Here is a 22,539-nt window from a genome sequence, read left to right on the forward strand (position 1 = left end):
ATAAGATTGAAATTCAAATATACTTTCAGAATATATCCAGAGTGCAGCCACTTCTGCTTCCTGCCACTGCTATTGCTGTGGTCCAAGCCTCTGTCCTGCCTCACCTGGCTGGTGGCAATGGGCTCCCAGAAGGCCTCACGGCCATCGAGACCCAACAGACAGAGCATGCCTGCTAAAACCAAAGTCGGGGCAGGCCACTCCCTAGCTTAGAATCCTCCAGTGGCTCATAAGGTGATGTGTCCTTCTCGGAACAGACTCATTCTATCCATGGCAGAGTCCATGTGGCACCGTGTAAAGCAGTTTGAAGTAAATGCAGGTGCTCACAAACCTTCATGATTCTGTGCCTGCTGTTACCTCTCCAAGCCTTCCGGATGTTCCTTGAATACACCAGCAGCTCCCGCCTCTGGGAATTTGAACACTCTTCCTCATGTATCATGGTTTGCTCCCTCACCTCCTTCAGGTCTTTCCTCAACTATAACCTTAACACCAAGGCCTTTCCTATCTTCCTGATTTAAAATCGTATCCCTCCCAATATTCCCTATCCCCTTTCTGTTTTTGTTTTCAGAAGTTTAATTAATAGACTTTTTTTGTGTGTATGTGAGGAAGATCAGCCCTGAGCTAACATCCGTGCTAATCCTCCTCTTTTTGCTGAGGAAGACCGGCTCTGAGCTAACATCTATTGCCAATCCTCCTCCTTTTTTTTCCCCCAAAGCCCCAGTAGATAGTTGTATGTCATAGTTGCTAGACTTTATTTTTTAGAGCAGTTTTAGGTTTAAAGCAAAAATGGAGCAGAAAGTACAGAGAGTTACCATATACCCCTCTCCACATCTACACGCACAGCCTCCCCCACTATCAACACCCCCAACTAGAGTGGTTCATTTGTTACAATCGATGAACCCTCACTGACGTATCATCATTACCCAAAGTCCATAGTTTACAATAGGGTTCATTCTTGGTGGTGTACATTCTACGCATTCTGTGGGTTTGGACAAATGTAATGACATAGATATACCACTGTAGTATCAGACAGAGTAGTTTCACTGCCCTAAAAATCTTCTGTGTTCTTCCTATTCATCTTTCCCTCTCCCCTCATCCAGGGCAACCACCGATCCTTTTACTGTCTCCACAGTTTTGCCTTTTCTAGAACGTCATACAGTTGGAATCGCATAGTATGTAGACTTTTCAGACTGGCTTCTTTAACTTAGTAATATGCATTTAAGGTTCCTCCATGTCTTTTCATGACTCGACAGCTCATTTCTTTTTAGCACTGAAAAACACTCCATTGTCTGGTGGTCCCCAGTTTATTTATCCATTCACCTACTGAAGGACATCTTGATTGCTTTCAGCCCTTCTATTTTTTTTCCTACATAGTGCTCATCACCATCTAACATACTTTTTACTCGACTGATTTATTTTTTGTCTGTAGCTCCCACTCCCAACTCTGGTATAACCTTTATGAGGGTGGAGGTTGCTATTTTGTTCTCTGCTATATCCCAGCACCTAGAACAGTGCTAGTGTATAGTAGATGCTCAAGAAGTATATGTTGAATGAAAGAATAATAAAAAGATATTTTACAAAAGGTACAAAAGTTACTAAATTTATCTCCAATTATATGCCACCACATAATATATAAAATACGTTTCTAGCTATACGAAGGTCATAGAGGATGTCTATCAGTGATGTATCTAAAGTGCTTAGCCCAGACCCTAGATCATAGTCATGATTCTTCAGATATTTGCTTTCTACAAAACTGTGAGCTCTTTGAGAGCAGAGACCTATTCTGCCTTATTCATCACTATATTCTGGGCATGAAGAACAATGCCTGGCACATAGTTGGTGCTCCAACAACATTTATTGGATGGATAATCAGTTTATCTCAATTTATTGGTTTTCTTAGTTTTATCTGTCAGGTGCTTTTAGTGAATCAAAGAGATGTTTAATAATAACTTATTTTTGAAGTAATGACTTAACCGTAATTTACCATGCTGTTTGATCCACCTCAATTGTAATTTACTTGCCATAATCTAAAAAAATAACATTATTATTTTATCTTCTCCATTGGTGCTACTAGTATATTAGTTAAAGCAATGTCAGGAGAAAAAAATATTTACTTATGTGCAAATGTTTTATGAATGTATCACATACTAAGGAGTGAAGAGAGACAGGAGAGCAAATTCTTCAATGGCTATGGATTTTGAATGGCCAACGACTACTCAGTTCATAAAATTAAAGATGAAACTAAGTAAAAATAGGCCTTTTCTTGAAGTGGCAGATGTAGAAAATCTCAGTAAAGACATAAAATAGGATGACAGATAATTCTTTAGTAGATGTATCCTCCTGCCCTGAACAAAAAATAGTTAAAACAAGAGAGCCTCTATTTGAGGAAATATGGAAGGATGTATTTCACGAAGGTAAAAATATAACATCTTTATGGATGAATATAACATATGGTGAGTGAGGAAGTTCTTATAAACTTACCTATCATTGTTAACATCTGATACTGCAACTGTATATCCAAAATAAGATGCCATCTGCAAAGGAAAACCATAAGATGACATATTTTGTTTCAAAAAATCTTTTTCTTAGTCATCTCTCAATTTTCCCTGAAAGATTATCTCATTGCAGCACATTTTTGTATTTAAATTCATAGACTCTTGGACATGGACAGAGTCTTAGAGTCATTTAGTCTAACCTCTGACCTAGTGCATAATTTTCCCCTCAACACCCCTAACATCGGCTTGGACATCCTCTGGAGATGTTCAACAATCAGCCAATTCAATCTGTGGACACAATTATTAGAATGTTCTTCGCTAAAATTGGCCCCTCTGTAACTCCTAGTCCTTAATCCTACCTAGTTCTGCAATTTTGAAACTCACAGAATAAATCTAATTCTATTTCCATGTGAATCTCATGTGGAAATATTTTCAGCTGGTTCGCCATCTTGGTCCCTCTTTCTCAGAGATATCCCATGTAACATCAAAGAAAAAATAATACCCCATGAGTGCACTGACAGGAGAAGAGTTGTGAGTAGGATGCACACTCTCTGCTTTGGGTTCTTTATATTATTGAAGCATAAAAAGGGTTTTAATTAGGGGGTAGACCGTGTTTCAGTATCAATTCACATTGAATTTATTGTCAACTAGGCTTCCTAAGTCTTTTCTGAGTGTAACTAGTGTGTATAATCTCCCCACATTCTAGCTCTTAAGTTTTTGTGTTTCAACCTATGTTTTCAAGATTTATAATCTTTTTAGATTTGGCTCATAGTTTCGGCTTGCCAAGAGTTTTTGTTTCCATATTCTGCCATCCAATGCTTTAGCTGACTTAGATTCCCATCATCTACTAATTTCATCCGCCTACAATCCACTACAAGATGTGTTCCACAGAGGGCAGAGACTGCTCTGTGCTGTTCATTCTTCTATCTGCACTGCCTGACCAGTCTAGCTCAAAGTAGGTGCCAGGTGCCAGATACTCTTTGCAGAGGGAATGAATACATGAATTAACAAGTGTTACACAATAAATTAATTTTCCCACTTCTTTTCTCTATTCCAAACATATAACATTGCTATAGACTGAATGTTTGTGTGTTCCCCCCCCCCCAAATTCATATGTTGAAACCTGATCCTCAATGTGATGGTGTTTGGAGGTGGGGCCTTTGGGAGGTGATTAGGTCATGAGGGTGGAGCCCTCATGAATGAGATTAGTGCCTTTAAGAAAGAGACCCCAGAGAGCTCCCTTGTCCCTTCCACCATGTGAGGACACAATGAGAAGATGGCCATCTATGAACCAGAAAGTGGGCTCCCACTAGATACCGAATCTGCCTAAGCCTTGATCTTGGACTTCCCAGCCTTCAGAACCATGACATATAAATGTTTGTTGTTTTAGCCACCCAGTCTATGGTATTTTAGTTATAGTAGCCCAAACAGACCAAGACACAGGTGCCAGGTGCCAAATACTCTTTGCAGAGGGAATGAATGCATGAGTTAACTATGTTGTGCAATAACTCAACAACTCTGTCCTCCAACCTCTTTTCTCTATTCCAAATATATACAGTGACATTCTTATTCCTGGCGTGGCATTGTGTGGCTTTCAGTCAGGGGAATTTCATCATTTGTGTACTAAGTTCTGAGGTTCAAGACTGTAGAACTAGGTGCTATTGAGGATGAGACGTTATAGAAAGGCCAAATTTAACAATATTTAAAGAGCTTCTAATGATAAAAATGTAAAACAGGGGCCGGCTCCGTGGCTTAGCAGTTAAGTGCGCGCACTCCGCTGTTGGTGGCCCGGGTTCGGATCCTGGGTGCGCACCAATGCACCGCTTCTCCGGCCATGCTGAGGCCGCGTCCCACATACAGCAACTAGAAGGATGTGCAACTATGACATACAACTATCTACTGGGGCTTTGGGGGGAAAAAAAACAAAATCTTTAAAAAAAAAAAATGTAAAACAGATCTGGGCAAAGGAGAAGTCTTGCCAAATTTTCATTAGGCCATTAATTATCACTGCTTGGAAAGAGTTGTTCAAAATTGATAAATCCATCCAACTTCACTATCATCCCAGCCTTATTTCTCCATATTTAACATGAGTATCATGAGAGATGTTGTTAAATCCTTTCTTGAAGATTGCAGAGTAATGGGTAGACTAAAGCCCCAAATTTTGGGAGGAAAATGTCAAAAATGCTCTGTGTTCATTAAAAAACTCAATTAATCAAAATTGCTTGACAAATATATTGTTCCAAATTTATATCTCTACCTAAAAGTTGAGCATTTCAGGATCTTAAACCATGATTTTGAAGGCCAAGATGTAACTTGGCCAGATTCCAATGTGAGGCTTGCTAGAAGCTCAGTAACCTGGGTTGGCGGTTAGGAGAGAAAATTGGTTGCCCAGAGAAACTAATTCAACTCATGATCGGCTCCCTTAGACGGCAATACCACATTCATTATTTAAAGAAATGTGGCAAATTCCAACAGGTCACAATACCCAGGAAAACCCAGGGTGGTGGATGAAGTGTGACCTCAGGCCATGTTAGGTCAGGAGGATGACAGCAGCCTGTTTTCAGGCAATTGACCCATTCATAATAAGACCTCAGCCAGCCACAGTGGGTAAGGAGCAGTATCTAGCCCCCTGGGACAAACAGACCAGAACCAGACAGCTTGTCAACCTCCATATAATGTTGGGGTCAGGGGAGGGCTCCAGGCAGTGAGGAAGGGAGGCAGAGCCCAGGCCCACTGACTCTGACCAATACAGTGGGACCTACAAGAAGCCTGTGTCTTCCCAGAGGGAAGGTGGGTACCCAGAAAACACCACCAGGCACATTACATACAGCGCCACAATATAACACCATTGCTCTCAGATCCCAGCCGTTAGTGGCATTTTGAGGAGCATATTCTGCCTTCATATCACTTATCACTATCTGAAATTATCATGGGCATTTATTTGCTTGTTAATTAACTGTTGACTCCCCAACTGTCTCTCCTGCCCCTGCACTGCTGCATGAGAGCATGAGAGCTAGGATCTTGTCTGCCTGATGCATGGTTACATTATTTAATAAATAAATATTTATTTTATGAACAAATAAATTACATGAATGTTACAATATACTATTAATACAGAGTGACATTCATTATTTGATATTAAAATGTCTTTACCTGTTCACCAGTGAAATTATGAATAAAGGTCATATCTGTAGAGTTAATGATTGAAACCTGAAATCATAGAAATTAGACAGGTTACATCACTGACATGGAAGTGGAGAACATTTTTTTAAATTACGATTTGAATCATTTTTAAATTTTCGTCAAGAGTGATAAATGGTTAGCTATATGTAAAACAAAAACGTAAGCACATAAGAACGATCTTAAAAAAAAATCCAATTGAACTTCTTATTTATGGTTAAGTCTGAGATCCTTTCAGACAAAAATGTATGCTTATTCATGTGAAGTAGAGAAATAAAATTTGAATTCAAGACTGTTGAGAGCAATTAATCTGATGATCAGTTAATTGATCTAATCAGGATTTTTTTGTCTAAATTCATTTCTGTGTATATGATTATGGCTTTCCGAAAAAAAAAAAAAAGAAATTTTAAAATGCTATCCATACAGCAAAAAATATTCCTTTTAATTCTCTTCAGCCAACCCAAAGTATATAAATATTACAAGTGTACTAGACTTTAAAAAAAACCACAACATTATTTAAAATCTAAGATTTCTTTTCATAAAGTCTATTTTCTTTTCCTATTTTGGTGCTAACTAGTTATAATGGGTTTGAACAGTATCCCTCCAAAATTCATGTCTACCCAGAACTCAGAAGATGACCTTATTTGGAAATAGGATCTTTGCAGATGAAATAAGTTAAGGATCTTGAGATGAAATCATCCTGGATTTAGAGTAGGCCCTATATACAATGACTGGTGTCCTTATAAGAAAAGGAGAGGACACACATAGAAACAGGTGGAAGCAGTCCATACGAAGACCGAGGCAGAGACTGGAGCTGTGCTGCCACACACCAAGGAAAGACAGGGGCCACTTGAGGCTGGAAGAGGTAAGAAGAATGCTCCCCTAGGCACGCTGGAGGGAGCATGACCCTGCCAACACCTTGATTTCAGACTTCTGGCCTCTTGAACTGTGAGAGAATAAATTTATGTTGTTTTAAGCCACCCAGTTTGTGGTAATGCTATGGCAGCCCTAGGAAACTAACACACTAATGAAATAGCAATTAATCTTATTTCTACCATATGAGACATATTAAAATGCCGATCATCTCAACAATGAGATCCTCTGCAGTTATTCCTAGATTATGTACAAGGACAGGGCTGGCTTCACGGGTGTGTGACCTGTGCAGTGACACAAGGCCCCACGCTCACATGGGCCCTACCCTTGGTTTAATGCCCAGCTATCACTGTCCGGAAATTCTTAATTCAATTTTGAATAAGGGGCCCTGCATTTTCATTTTGCACTGGGTTCCACAAATCATGCAGCTGATCCTGCACATAGCTCAGAAAAAAACTAGCTTCCTTTTCAGTAAGCAAACAAGCAGGGATTAGTAGGGGCTCACTATTAAAGGGCATTTTAAAAGATGTAAAAGTTGTACGAAACAAAACATTTCTTGGCATATATAAGAAAATATCCTATACTGCATTCTTAGTACTCACGTATCCAAAATTCTGTGCTCCTCGTGGAACTCCAGCAACCAATTCTGCTGATAAAAATAGTCATTTAGAAGGGGAATTGCATATATACTTTAAAGCTATACAACAAATCAGTTAGAGATAGTGCTTTTTAAATGAGTAACCATCATGCGGACAGCTGGCAGTTTGAAGTCACGGTTTTGCCTTAGCTTTTGCTTCTGCTACAGAAAATAGGAAACAGAAGACAGAAAGTCATCCTTTGAGATTCACCAGTCTCCATCACCAGTCTCCAGGTGTTTCTGCCTCTAGAATATAAGCCTGGCTTCTCAGGTCTGTGTGTGATTTGTTGGTTCAACTTTTACTTCGATTTCTCCAGATTTCACTGTGGTAACATCTTTTTTACTAGTGTAAAAAGTAAGAGCTCCTGTCACACTAACGTTTTAAAGTGATTTTGTTTACCTAAGGAAAAACCACATATCGTAAATGATGTAAGTCTGACCCCCAGAACTGTTTGTTGGCAGCAGAATTAGGTGGCAACCTGGCAGCCAAGGGTACACCCCAGGAAGGAAGCTTCAATAACACAGATAGAAAAAGCAACTCTGGGGGAAGGTGGCGGCATATTCCAATGCACAATGATCGGGCTTTAGATTTAGAAAGTAGTGATTTTAGTCCTTGGGTCTGCCACGTACCTGGGATGAGTCATTGAACCTAATTTTTTTCCCAGTCATTTGCAATAGGTGGGAGTTGGAATCACTGATTACCAAAGATTTTTCCAGCTTGCATTTTTATAAGTCTAAACTCTCCTTTGATTCATGGGGTTAAAAATGTAGTTTAATTTAAAGAAGAGCTTGGAAGAGAGTCCCCTTCCATTCAAATTTCCCTTCCCCCAATCCTGCCCCTAAAGGGATAGCACAAATTCTAGCGTGAACTCTATCTGGTGTGCTGAGCTCTAGCAGAGCTGGGTGCTCACGCTGATGGCATTAATAATCAGAGAAGATTCATTTGGGGTTAAATGTTGGACTTTTCAGTCGCAAGTTCACTCATTCAATTAATTATTTATAGGCAACCATAGGATACAGCAGTGAACGAAACAGACTAAATTCTCTGCTCTCACGGAATTTATACTCTAGTTGGAAGAGGCCATCAATTTAAGAAATAGAGTCAATTAAATGGTATATTAGAAGGGGATACGTATCCTGGAGAAAAACTAAGCAGTAAAATGGTAGAGGGAGTGCTGGAGTTGGGATGGGGAAGGACTTGTGATTTATTAGGGTAGCAGGGAAGGACTTAGCAAGAAGGTGACCCTTGAGCAAAGACTGAAGAAAGTGAGGAAGTAAACATTATGGAGATCTGGGAGAAGGATGTTCTAGTCAGAGGGCACAGAAAGTGCAAAGGTCCTGAGGTAGAAGTGTGTCTGGAGTATTCATAGACCAGCAAGGAGGCCAGGGTGGCTGGAGGAGAAGGAGTGAGGAGTAAAGGAGTAGGAGATGAGGTCAAAGTACTTAGCAGCCGCATAAATAGAGTCTCTCAGATCATTGTGAAGATGAATTTTAGACTGAAGGAGTTGGGAAGTCAATGGGAGAAAAGAAGTTACACGATCCGACTTCTGTTTCTAAAGGACCACTTTGGCTGCTGGATTTAGGGTCGACTACAAGGGGCCAAGGATGAAAGCAGGGGCCAGTTAGGAAGCTACTGCAACAATGCAGGTGGGGACTCGGATCAGAGGAGAAGCTGTGGAGGAGGTGAGAGGTGGTCCTATTCTGGTTGTATTTGGAGTTTAGTTAGCAGGATTTGCTCATGGATTGCACATGGATGGGATGTGAGAGACATAGCACAGTCCAAGGCTGACTTCCAAGGTTTTTGGCTTAAGCAACCGGGAGGATGGCATTGTCACTTACTGAGATGGGGATGATGGAGGGTAGAGCATGTTTCAGTGGGAAGGTCAGGAGTTCAGTTATGAGCATATTAAGTTTGGGATAGCTATTTAAATAGATATGTTGAGTGTTGAGTAGAGGTTCTAGATCTTACACTGAATTCCAGGTTCATGGATACACGTATGGATGTAACTCTACCTGTATCTATACATGTATCCATGAACCTGGAATTCAGTGTAAGCTGGAGAAATACATGAACCTGGAATTCAGTATAAAAGCTGGAGAAATACATGAGACTGGATGAAATGACCAAGAAAGAACTCAAAGAGTCAAGAAAGAGTCCAAGTATTTAGCCCTGGGACATTTCAATGAGTAGAGGGAAATTAAAAGGAAAACAATAAGACAGATGGAGACGGGGTTGCCAGTGTTTGATAAGCCAAGTGAAGAAATGAAGAGGGAGCGATCAACTCTGTCAAATGCTCCTGATAGTCTAGGAAGATGAGCTGCACGGAGGCCACTGGTTTGCTTGGCAAGAGCAGTTTCAGTAGAGTGGTAGGGGTCCAGCCTAACAGCGATGAGTTTAAGAGAAGGGGAGCCAAGGAACTGACAGACAGAGATACAGGCAGAAAAGAGTGACAGCTCTTTTGAAGAAGAGATATACAGGTGGTAGATGGACGTGCAAGTGGGATAAGAGATTTTTTTTTTAAGATGGGAGAAATAAGAGTATGCTTGTATGTTGGTAGGAAAAATTGATAATGTGAGACACAGGATCAAGAATTCCTAAAGTCCCATCCCTGAGTTACAAGAGGGGATGGTTATCTTTAGACAGGAGCATGAATAGTTTAACTATAGCAACAGGAGGGAAGGTGAAGCATGTTCTTGAAGAATAAAACAGGGCTCAGAAAAACTAAGCTATCTGGACAGATTTCCAGGAAAGCTATCTGAACTGGTAGCGCACTACTCAGTTTTCAATAATCTTTATTATGAATTCAATTCTCCTGGCACCTAAAAACAGACCACAATCACATATAACGGAGTTGACTGATTTCAACATCAGGCTTGTCAACCAGGAAAGATTAAGGGATATTATGCCATTTGAGATACTTGGCAACCACTACTTCTCACATCCCACAAACATTCAGAATTTTGTTTAAAAAAAAAAGAAATCAATGATCACATTCAGTAACTTTGGAATCTGCAACCTCATATGGCCACAACACTAGGGAATTATTAGATGTAATGTTGATTAAAAATGTTCATAATCATTTAAAAACAATCAAGACAGTTAAATTGCTTGGAGTTTAGGGCAAATTAGGAGAACTGTCACTCAACTACAAAAATATTCAGTTGGGAGGAAAAATGAGAGACTTTTCTTAGATCCATTCCAATAACTCATGGCAAAACCTTCAGAGGTCTCTTAATATCAATAATATGTTCAGGAAATTTTAGATCCCTGGCCTCAAAATATATGACTTGGACGTCAACCCCGCTAGCAAGAAGCAGAAAGGAGGCTAGCGTTTATTGAATGTCTTCCACCCACTGGACAATGTGCCATCTTCTTTATAATATTTCCCTCACTTAACCTCTCAAAAGTAGGCATTCATATCCCCTCTTGATATGTGGAGAAACTGAGGCTTAGAAAGGTTTGGTCACAGTACATAGTTGGTGCCTAGTAGAACTCAAGAACTGACAGCAAAGCCAACATTCTTTCCACCACATCAAATGACCTTCCCAGAATTGGTTAGGGCTAGATCCCTTTCTTGGATTGTAGCTCACCATATCTGACTCTAAAATGAGAACGGAAGATCTTAACCTTTTTTGAGTCACGAACATATTTGAAAAGTAGATGAAAGTTATGGATCGTCTCATCAGAAAAATTCACAACATATAAAACCTTGCATATAATTTCTAGGGGTTCAAATCCCATGAAATCCATCCACGTAGCACCCAGAGTCCAAGGATTCCATATTACAGAGATCTCATCTCGAGGACATGTAGTTGCTTCCTGTTTTTCCATAGAATTCCCACTCCTTCTAGTCTAATTAAGTAAATAGTGAACATGGGCAGTTTAGACTTGGTGTGGTCTGATGAATGAATCATGATCTCTGAGAAAGCCGTTACTTTAGATATCCATAAATCATTTAAAACTTGGACCCATTTTCTAGACATTTCTGAGATTCTATGGAAAACCACTATGATTTTCTACCATCTTTCCCTATGACCTGCTGTCATGCATCATTGTTAATTTCCTTGGGTCAGAAGTAAATGCTTTTCTAGAGAGCTTTCCAACTACAGTCCTAAGGTCACGTTTAAAAATCATTTGGCATATTTTATAGTTTCCTTTGCTAAATCACCGAGCGATTGTAAGATTTGAATTTTTTAAGGTACAAGTTATTCAATTTTATCTCTTATGGCCCCTAATCCAAAGCTTCTTTCTTATCATAGCTAATATTTAAATAGTACTTATTATGTATCATGCATCATACTGTTTCATGAATATATAGGAATAACTTGTTTAATCCTCACAAGAATCCTATGATGTAGATGATGCTATCATCACCATCATCATCATCATCATCCTTCTTTTAGGAATAAAGAAATGGAGGCACTGAGATGTTAGGTAACCAGGTCATAGAGCTAGTAAGTGGCAAAATCGGGGTTTAAATCCAAGTGGTCTAGCTCCAATGCCCATGCTTTTAACCACCACAACAGATTGTCATTTAATATATTGAAGAAAAAAATGATGGAAAGAGAGGACCTTTAAGAATTAGCTTGTATTTAAAAGAAAAATGTTTTTTTAAAGGAAAAAAAACCTGTTTTCAACCTCTACCCAACTGCATAAAGAATGTTTTATTCTTTATGAATTTCTGCTTTGTATGTCTTGTCAACATGAAACCATTTAAAGAGCTGTGAAGATTCCTAGAGATGGCCTTATTTCATTTACTGTTAATTCACTGTGAATTAGTTAAAACACATTAGTGAAAAGTAGTTAATGTTCACATGAAACAAGATGGAAAATGGCAAATATTGATTGATGTCATTCGATAAATATTACTAGCAAAGTAAAAGCAACCATTTATTGTCTTGTATATGATAGGTATTGCTATGGACTGAATGTTTGTGTCCTGAAATTCATATGTTGAAACGTAACCCTCAGCGTGATGGTATTAGAAGGTGGGGCCTCTGGGAGGTGATTAGCTCATGAGGGTCGAGTTCTCATGAACGGGATTAGTTCTATGCTTAGAACTTTATTCTAGCACTTACTACAATTTTTAATCAGGTATTTTGTGTTCATTGTTTAATGTCTGTTGGCCCCACTAGACTGAAAACTCTGAGATTAAGGACCATTTATTCACCTCTGTGTGCTCAACATTTAACACATAGCCTGGTGCGTAGTAGATGCTCAAAAAAGTAACTGATGAATAAGTGAATGATAAATGCCTTACAGAGAGATAAATGAGATGATATAGAAGTTTACAGAAGGAAGCTAAAGAAGGATTGCCGGAAGGATGATATTTGAAATTGGCCTTAAAAAAAAAGTAGCATTTGGCCACTGGATGATGAGAATAGATATAGAATAAGAAGATCGAAACCACAGAAGACAGAAGGTGAGGGGCACATATGAGAATAAGATTAGTTTGTTCTGTTATTTTGGGTTTGGGCATGCCCAAAGGGAAAAAGGCAATAACGTGGAGATGTTGGGTTGGAGTCAGGTGGGGAGTTTAGTCTGGACATGTCCAATATGAGATCCCAGAAATTAAAGATGAGGGATCTTGATTTCTCAAATTTGATCTGTCACTAACAGTATGGCTTTTGTCTAAGTCATTTAATCATCTGTATTTTTTTCATTCATTCATGGGACTATTGGACTAATTTATTATTGCTTAACTATATTTCATAAAGATTGATGTTCATTCTTATGAAATTCTTTGAGACCTAAAAATAAAAATCCATGCCAAAGTGTATTCTTTTTCTACAAAATATTATCATATACATTCTGGGATTCCATTTATATACATTTTGTGTAGCAAAGAAAATTACATTTGTAAAAGGACTTTTTAGGTCATTTTACCTTTCTCCCATGCTTTATAAATGACTTAAATTCAATAATGTCTCTCACCTTGCTGAGAGTCTCCAGTAAATTCCCCAGCAGCAACTGAATATCCTGTTTTAAAGAAAAGAAACAAACTAATCACGTGTTTGAAGGCATTACAGATGAGCTATGTATCCAGAAAAATGAAAGAACTACCATACTATTGCTTTGTGTAGAAATCTCAACACGTTGTATCAAAAAATTTAGGGTTCTATAAAGGGAAAAATTAATCAAACCAAAATGAACACTTTTAAACTAAATCCTAGAAGCATAATAGATCTATTTGTGAGCATGGCAACACAATCAGATTCTGAGGTCCCTTTTTAAAGCAGGAATGCTTCATAACCTATCTTAAAGTGTAAATGGCGGCTGTTGCATTCTAAGAGTAGATGATTCACTGTAATCAGACATGACTCTCTGAAAGGTATCTTTTGTGCTCAGGTTTTGCTATTTCTGATCACCAACAAGGACACTTTCTAATTCCTTTAATGATGGTTTTCCACAAATTTCACTTAGCTTTAAAGTGAGGTGAGGTGACAAACATAACTACAATTTTTTAAAATTCATTAAATAATCAAAATGCCAACAGGATACCAAAGGTGGGAAATGATAGTGGTGAAACGACATTGTGTGGTTTGCACACAATAAATTTTGAGAACATTTTAGCAACTGGCAAGTCTCTTGCTGTTGCTCTAGAAACTGGAAAGAGCTTCTATCATGTTGCCCCTGTAGTATTGGGCAGCCCCACTATAACATAGGGTCTACTAATGGCAAATTATTTTATGTGCAAGAGACTGTTATGGAGCCTATAAAATAGCTGTCAAATCATGTTAGTTATACTTCATGGCTGAATTAAAGGAAAAGAAAAGAAGGTTAAGAGTCCACTCTAAGCTAACAAGAAAAGAAAATTTGCATAAGATACCAAATAATATCAGTAAGTGAAGAATAAAATTTGCATCTACATTTAATATGTTTGTCTCTCGAAAAACCACAAATGTCTCGAGCACAGATCTCACCAAGGTAACTGTCATCGTAGGAAGCCGGAGCCACTTCTGTCTGTTTTTCTCCAGCCAATTTCCTGAGAATATCCTTGAATGAGTAATTTGCAATGATATCGGCAATACTGGCAGTGATCACCTGACCTGTGTTCAAACAAATTAATATATTAACCAAATGAATGCAAGAGGCAGGCCCTCCCTCGGCAGACACAGAACATCTGAACAGCACGTACTCCTTGAAAACGATCATAGAATTACTTGCATTTTCGATGAGAAATTTTCCTGCCTGCCACTAAATTGCAAGGTAAAATTGGTTACATCTGGCTAGAGCTTTCCATTCTATTCTAGAACATTCTAGCTAAGAGAAACATCATCTAGCTTTGAGATCATCTAGCCAAAATATAACTTCTTACAGGTGGGGAAACTGAGGCCCAAAGCACTTGAGTGCATTCTCTAAGGTCATGTGGTTTTGCTGTTAGGATATTTGGCATTACAACCAAGATCTCCTTGGACATTCTAATACGACTTCTTGTGTTCTCACAAAATACAGATGTATTAAGTCTAAATCACTTAATTAATAGATTGTGAAACTATGTTAAAGGAAGGAATTACATAATCTTTGAGTCATTTACTTGTTATGCTAAAAAGGTATACATAAAGCATAAAATTATGACAATGGAAAGTAGTGAGGTCCAGTGAGATCCAGAATTTTAGCAAAAAAGAAATCTACGGCCACCAACATGGATGTGATAAGAACTTTGGCTAATCTCTCTCAAATGAGGTCATCATCAGAAGTCTTGAAATATGATTGTATTGGAATGGACAAGAATCAAAAGATGGCCAGCAATTTCCCACTACAATTTTTATGTATTCCCATATTTATTATGGACCTCTAAGGAAAAAGTGTGATCTCATGCTCTATGGGGGAAAACTGAAGGAATGCTTTCAAGAGACTAATATTTAATATTAATTTTAAAGCTAAATTATTCTTTGGGAATTCACACATAATTCCCACAGTCTTTCTGTCTGAAGTCCAGAAAGAATAAAAGCTGTCAAACCAGGCCATAAATATTTGCAAGCGACTGTGCCTGAAATGACTGGTCTTACATTAAGACAACGGTTATTTACACATGAATTTATGAACAATATCTGTAGAATTTGTCAATTTTCTCTGAGTTAAAGCTAAATCTTCCCTTCCTCCCTCTCACATACACACCGCCTTTGCTGGTTTCCTTTAGCTGCTTCTATAAACATTATGATCTTCAGACTGAACAAAATTTTAAATTATCTAGCTCAGACAAATGCTTCTATATCCCCTTGACATGGCTAATTGTCAGCAAATCATCTCTATCAGACATTTTTCAATTTAAGGAAAGGAAAGAATTATGTGAAATTAATCAAGTGCATAGAAGATAATCTTTTTAAACACACGTGATTTTTATTTTATATCCAACCACTGCATAAAATACATTGTTTTTCAGATCGCAAAACAATTTTTAAATGCTGAAATGTTAATTATTTGATGTTCATAGTTGTATATGTATGAATTAAGCTTAACAGTAATTTCATATAAAATCTTACAAATCCATCTCTCCCGTATCTTTCCCATTGGCTTTTAAATATGTTCAGGTCTCTCTCATTAAAAAAAATCCTCACTCAACTATTCATCTCTCTCAGATTCTATTCTATCTTTATCCTAAACTTTACAGCCCAAATTCAGTCTGTATTCTCAGTAATCTCTCTTTAGGTGTCCTGTCTACACCCATGGCTTCAGTTATCACCAATACGCAAGTGACGCAAGTTTTATTTCAGCCTCGCCATCTTTTCTGAGCTTAAGCCCATACACCTAACTACTTAGGTCAAAACTCTTGGATATCTCAAACATTTTCACACTCAACATAACCTAACAACTTATCATCTTCCCTCTCCAACTCTGTTCTCTTCCAGAGTTCTCCATCTCAGTGAGCGGGACCCACTTATAACCATTCAGTTGCAAAAGTCAGAAACACATCCTTGTTGTCATCCTCCCTTCCCTCAACCCCATATATACAATCCATCAACTAGGCTGTTTACTTTGCTTCCAAAGCATCTCTCAAATTTCTCCTCTTTGCCAATCTGTACCATCACCCCTCGAAGAAGCAAACATCTTCAGCTGACTCTTACAGCTAGTTTATCTTATAAACTTAAAACTAGGCTATAACCTTATAACCAGCTTGCCAAGACTTCACTTTGGCCAACTTCCAACCCATTTTCCATACTGCAGCCAGAATGATCTTTTCAAAACACAAATTTGATCAGAGCATCCCACGCTTAAAACTCGCCAATGGTTTCCCATTATTCTCAGGACAAATAACACATTCTTACTCCCGCTAAGCCCATCCATGTAAACTTCTACAATCCGCTAGGGGTTTCTCATTGATTTAGAATAAAGATAAAACTGCTTATCTTGGCCTGCAAGCCCGCATGGGGGGTGGGGCCACTTCAAACCATCCCACAGCTCTTCCCTCCTCACTTAACTCTGGCCATTCTCACTTCACCGCACTTTTTTATGCCATAGGACATTTTCACACAGTCCCCCATCTCTTCGCCTAGGTAACGCCTACTCAAGGTTCAGATCTCAGTTTAGGGTCGCTGGCTTCCAAATTAGTTGACCTTAGGGCTGCTGCTGGCCTGTGGAACACCTTTATGAGAATTAGAAGATGTCATCCCCTCTGGCTGGTGCTCTACTGCACCTGGGTTCAGGGCTCCCTAAACAGAACACAGGTTGTATTCAGCTCCCTGTCAGCCAGTGTGCAGAGGACAAAACACACCTGCAGACAGCCACTCTGGAGAAGCCTTCCGTCCTCTCACGGCCGCCCCACGACACACCTTTCCTTCATAGAGAATATCACACCAGGAGTCTCTCAGGTACTTGTATGAGTGTTTCACTAATGCCTGCATCTTCCCCCAGCTATTAACCTCCGTGAGGGTAGGAACAACGTCTGTTTTCACTCATCATTGTATCCCCAGCATCTAGCACAAAACCTGGCATAGCCTCAATAAATACTTGGTGAATAAACGAATTAAACTGCAACAGTATTTTAAAATATCATTTACATAACAAAGTACAATTTGAAATGATGCTTCATTCATTTGAAAAACTATGAATATGGATATAAAATTAACATAGTAAAAAGTGAGCATTTGATGTTACTTCCGCTTCATCTCCTTGTTTGTAACATTTCTCTGCTAACAGAACATACCTTGCCAATAAAAACTCCCAGGTCCTCCTACTATAAGGTCTCCGTTCTACAAAACAGAAACAGTAACAACAATTAGAAAACAAAAATTGAGGTTTTTTTTTTAAGGGGTGATAAATCATTGTTAATAAGCACTGCCCTAACAATTCGTTATACATAAAAAAGCAATTTTTAAAGAGGCCCTTATATCTGAGTCCTGTAGGTCATTTTCTTTCCTTTTTTGCTTTCAGTATGTTATATTAAATAATTTTGACTCAATTAGGTAAGTTGAATTTTCTCTTCTGAGAATACATAAATTCAGCTTTAGGGCACTGCCTCAGATAAGCAAAATATCTACATGTTGAAGGCTATGCAATTTAGCAGACATGGTCTTTTGAGCTTTGGGTGATAAAAAGAAAATTCAGTTCCTATTTATCTCAAGGCCACAGTCATGCCTATTTTTTCCATACATCTGCACACCCACTCCTTCCCAGGAGAGAGAGCAAAAACTCCAGACTAGAAATATAAATTTTCTTTTCTATTTACAACCCCACCCTCTGTACCCTGCATCCTTAACTTTCAGTGGAAACAAAAAAGACAATGATAAAAAAAAGACAATGATAGAGAGTTAAACTTCATATGTTGACGACATTTTTCTATACTATCTTCAAAACTGTGGAACTTTTGCCTCTTACGTTTGTACTAGACATCTCTGTTTCTAATTTTGTGAAAGGATATGTGCGTTTTCACGCTAGTGTGAAATCTACCAGGTCAATTACAGCTAAGAGATAAAACAATGTATAGATTCTTGTGATCTTTTCAGAAGCACACTTCTTTACTAAGTTTTTGAGATTTTTTTTCATTTAAAAACGATTGCCACAGAGGTGGGAAGAAAGACTGTTGCTTTTCATCATATGTATTTTTGTACTACTTAATAGGTTGTTATGTACACAGATTAATAACAAAGAGCAAATTAAAAAATTAAAGAAATTGCCAAAACGGGCTAGATACATATGCAAAAGCTGTTTTGCTTTCATTGGTTACGGGGAGTGTGGGGTGAGAATGAGAGGCAGAGGGGGAAAAAAAGTAGATAAAATAGATATTAGAAGCTGCAAGACCAAAGGAATTCACCTTATAAAAATCCAGACTAAATCCTGCTTGGCAGTAACCCTGACCTTCAGGATCAGCATTGCCTAGAATGATCAAAATATACAAATGTTATAACGCCATCATTCCCAAGATATAGTTTAATAACCAATTCAGAATATTCTATTGTTGTCTCTATAGGCTTCTTTTTTTATTTTTGTGAGGAAGATCAGCCATGTGCTAACATCTGCCAATCCTCCTCTTTTTTGCTGAGGAAGACTGGCCCTGGGCTAACATCCATGCCCATCTTCCTCCACTTTATATGGGATGCCGCCACAGTGTGGCTTGCCAAGCGGTGCGTCAGTGCACGCCCGGGATCCGAACCCAGGAACCCCGGGCCGCCGCAGCGGAGCGCGCGCACCCAACCGCTTGTGCCACCAGGCCGGCCCCTCTATAGGCTTCTAAATTTAAAATGATCAATATGTGTTTGTTTCTGTAATACATGTCTACTAAGGAGAAGAATGCAAGTGTTTTTTTGTTTGTTTTGTTTTTGATGAGGAAGATTGGCCATGAGCCAACACCCATTGCCATCTTCCTCTGTTTGCTGAGGAATCTGAACGTGCGAACCCCAGGCAGCCGAAGCAGAGCACAAGAACTTAACCACTACCACTGTACTCGTTCCAAGTAATTTATTAAACATATTTCAATCTATTTTTCTTGTCCCAAATATCACTGTGATTCTATAGTAAGATCATTAGGAATAACAGCCCTTGGAGTTATTATACTGGGTTTTACTACTCATGTTTATTTGAAGAAATAAAATCTCCATCTCTCAACTATATTCCAAGTTCTCCAAGTGGCATTAATGTGTTTCTGCGTTGCCTGTGCATTCTGAGTGAAGGCAGATATGTCATTCCTGAAGGTAACGTCTAGAGAAAGGAAGAGCTAAACACGGTCACCTGGGTGGATGCTTTCTGCTCAGGGCACCAACAAGGATTCCAATTTTTATGATCCCTAATAGAAAATTAATTTTAAATTATTCTCTTATCATTAGGTAGGTAAATTTGGAAATTGTATTTCCGGTCACAACAAATTTCACAGGGAGATTGCAATGCTAGTGGTCACAAAAGAGAAAACTCTCTAGTAATGGCTGATTTTGTACTCTATCCACTAAAATTCACTAACTGAATGTCCAGTAGGACCTTATCATACAGTTTTTTAAACTACAGGCAGGCCAACATGAGGATTCCTGGGATATTGTTATAAAAAGTTTCTAAAACACTAGGATCAGGAATTTACTACTTGTAACTTGTACTTGAAGAGTTTCTACAACTTCTAAAGTAGTTAAACTGAAACCAAAATCAAACCATCATGCTGTACACCTTAAATTTATACAGTGATGTATGTCAATTATTTCTCAATAAAAGTGGAAAAAATAAATACCAAAATGTAGTTCAGTAGTTTAGATCTCGATCATTATATAGCCAGATGTGAATATGCAAATAATTACTCCTTTCTTATCAGGGATATTCCTGAATGGAAACTAAAATAAGAGGGCAGGAAAGGAAATGTACATCATCATGGGAAAAATTTATAAGCTGGGCATATGCTTGTTCCAGAAGCTTTTTGAAATGGATCTAGCCTTTCCCGCTTTTCCTAGAATGTCTTCTGTTTTTTCTTTCCTTTGGTTAATACTTAGCTAATTCCAACATTGTAATCATTCATCTTTCCAGATGCTCCTTTTATATTTGAAATACTTTTCTACCTCATGTACTGTATTTTTTTTTAGATAATAAAATCTGTTTTAAATTCAAATGTCAATTAATGTTTCGTGTTTTTTTAAGCTAAGTTCTTTTTTTCAGCTTTGTTGAGGTATACATAATATCCAAAAAATTGCACATTTTAATGTATACATTTTGATGAGTTTAGACATATGCATATACCCATGATACCACAACCACAGTCAAGGTAATAAGCATTTCTATCACCTCCAAAAGTTTCTTGTGTCCTCTTGCTTTTTTTTAATTTGCTTTTTTGTAGTAAAAACACTTAACATGAGATCTACCCTCTTAACAAATTTTGAAGTGCACAACACATTGTATTTTAACAAAATTTATTCCTTATTTTATAACTATATTTTGTGGTTTATAATTACGAATGCTATAAAGTTCCCTAAAAGCTCATCTGTATAACCTCAAATGTCTGAATACCATTTTCTAGAAGTTCATGTGTGTAAATATTTGTATGCATCCAGAAATATATACGAATACATGATATATGATTATGTGAACATATATGTGCAATCTTGAGTATATTTAAGAAATGTATTTTTTAATGTACAAATCTTTTAAAATAGACTCTTTTTATTTTTGATACTGTAAACTACTCAAAAAGGAAGAAATATGACCATTCTTTGAAGTTATATTGCATCAAAACAGGAAACTGAAAAAATTAAGAGAAAATACCAATTTTTCATAAAATTCATTGAGAAAATAACCAAGTTCAAATGTTTATGTTAAGTGGTGATTATAAGAGAATATGGGGTTCTTTCCTCTGCAAAGTAATTTTTCCTCTTAGAATTATAATGAGAGCTGAATGAATCTTTCTTCCCGGAACTTCAGAGCATCTGTAAACTTCGTAATTATGTCCCAGAGTGAACTCATGATTCCAGGAAATCATGCTGATCCCTCACTACTATTTGCTGGCTTCCAAAGTAGAAAGGAAAGGCGTGTGTAAGCCATCCCCACCTGAGTTGTGAATGATCACGAGAGCTTCAGGTATGTCATTGATATGATTGAGCAGATTAGCTCCCTTATTGCTCAAAGTATCCGTGGAGTGGGTTTGTAGTGTGGAACGAATAGGAGAGGGTTCCTTAAATTCTCTTTTAAAAATAATATTGCTGATCTTCCTGTTCCGTGATATTGACCATATGCTCGTGAATAAGCTGGCTTTGTGTTAATGAACTGTGACCTCCTGAGGGAAGACAGGAAGTCTCCTCCTTGGGTGGATTTGAGGAGGAAGTACTCCTCGTAGTGAGAGAGAGAGAGACCTCAAGGAGGTGAAAACTATGAATGTGTCCTAGAGTTGAAAGAATTCCTGTCAATTTATTTAGCTATTTTGCAACTCAACATAAACTGCACTTTCACCTTTGTCAAGCGATTCTTTTATTTATGAAAATAAACAGTAAATAAATTGGCTTTATAATGTGCCCGTGTAACTCGAGACGCAAGCCTACTATCATTTATATTTTCAGATAACGGTTCGAACTCACACTGCAACTCTTACCCCGCAAGTCTAAACGTCACGTGCTGAATTTTACTCTGAGCTCGTCCATCACACAGGCAGTCAGGCAAAAAGGCAAAACAAGAAGCAGTGACAAGTTTTATAAACAATCATCCTCGATGTTCGTTGGAAGAATATGATATATCGTCAAGGCAAGAGGCATGTAAAGGATGGGCTCATCATTTTGGCTACACTAGTTTACTGTTATGGGGAAGTACCTTTAGCAAATCATGAGAAATATGATATGCATAGGATTGATGAAACAAGTTCGTGTTAAATCTCAGCTCTACCATTAATTTTTCTGAGTGAATTAGAATTTTATTTGTTATCTCTCTACCTGATTTTTATCTTTAGCATCATAATAATGACCTCTTACTGAACCCAGGAGTACAGTACCTTGAGTGCAACATACACAAAACATGCCTCTTATTGACTGTTGCCCATGCTTGGGAAGCTCCCCACTTCCCAAATCCAACAGATATTTGCTAAGAGAAGCCCTTCCCATTGTCCTGTCTAAAATCCCTCTCCCTATCCAGGCCATGTCACTCCCTACTCTCTTGCCTTGCTATATTTTTCTTTGTAGTACTTTTCACTATCTGACATTATATTAGGAACTTATTTATTCTTTTTTTTTTTAATTATTGAGATGTAATTGACATGTAACATTGTATTAGTCCAAGGTGTACAACATAATAATTGATATACGTATATATTGTGAAATGATCACCACGCTAAGTTTAGTTAACATCCATCACCACACATAGTTCCAAATTTTTCTTTTTTCTTGTGATGAGAGCTTTTAAGATCGACTCTCTCAGCAACTTGCAAACATACAAGACAACGTTATTAACTCTAGTCACCATGC

At 38.0% G+C, this 22,539-nt stretch overlaps 1 protein-coding gene across 2 annotated transcripts in view; it reads right to left on the reverse strand.

Annotated features, from left to right (window-relative positions):
• The window catches only part of ITGA8 (integrin subunit alpha 8), a 163,072-nt gene that overhangs the window by 111,433 nt on the left and 29,100 nt on the right, over positions 1–22,539 (reverse strand). The window contains exons 5-11 of one of the 2 annotated variants that reach the window (XM_058532481.1): positions 18,438–18,499; positions 17,331–17,376; positions 14,107–14,232; positions 13,118–13,162; positions 7,148–7,191; positions 5,646–5,702; positions 2,479–2,531 (exon numbers count right to left, since the gene is read on the reverse strand). In XM_058532481.1, coding sequence (XP_058388464.1) covers positions 2,479–2,531; positions 5,646–5,702; positions 7,148–7,191; positions 13,118–13,162; positions 14,107–14,232; positions 17,331–17,376; positions 18,438–18,499 — 433 coding nt within the window. Of the gene's footprint in view, positions 1–2,478; positions 2,532–5,645; positions 5,703–7,147; positions 7,195–13,117; positions 13,163–14,106; positions 14,233–17,330; positions 17,377–18,437; positions 18,500–22,539 lie in introns of both variants that reach the window. The other variant, XM_058532480.1, reaches the window with a different exon arrangement.

The sequence above is a fragment of the Diceros bicornis genome, chromosome 36 (assembly GCF_020826845.1).
Source record: "Diceros bicornis minor isolate mBicDic1 chromosome 36, mDicBic1.mat.cur, whole genome shotgun sequence".
Lineage (NCBI taxonomy): Eukaryota > Metazoa > Chordata > Mammalia > Perissodactyla > Rhinocerotidae > Diceros > Diceros bicornis.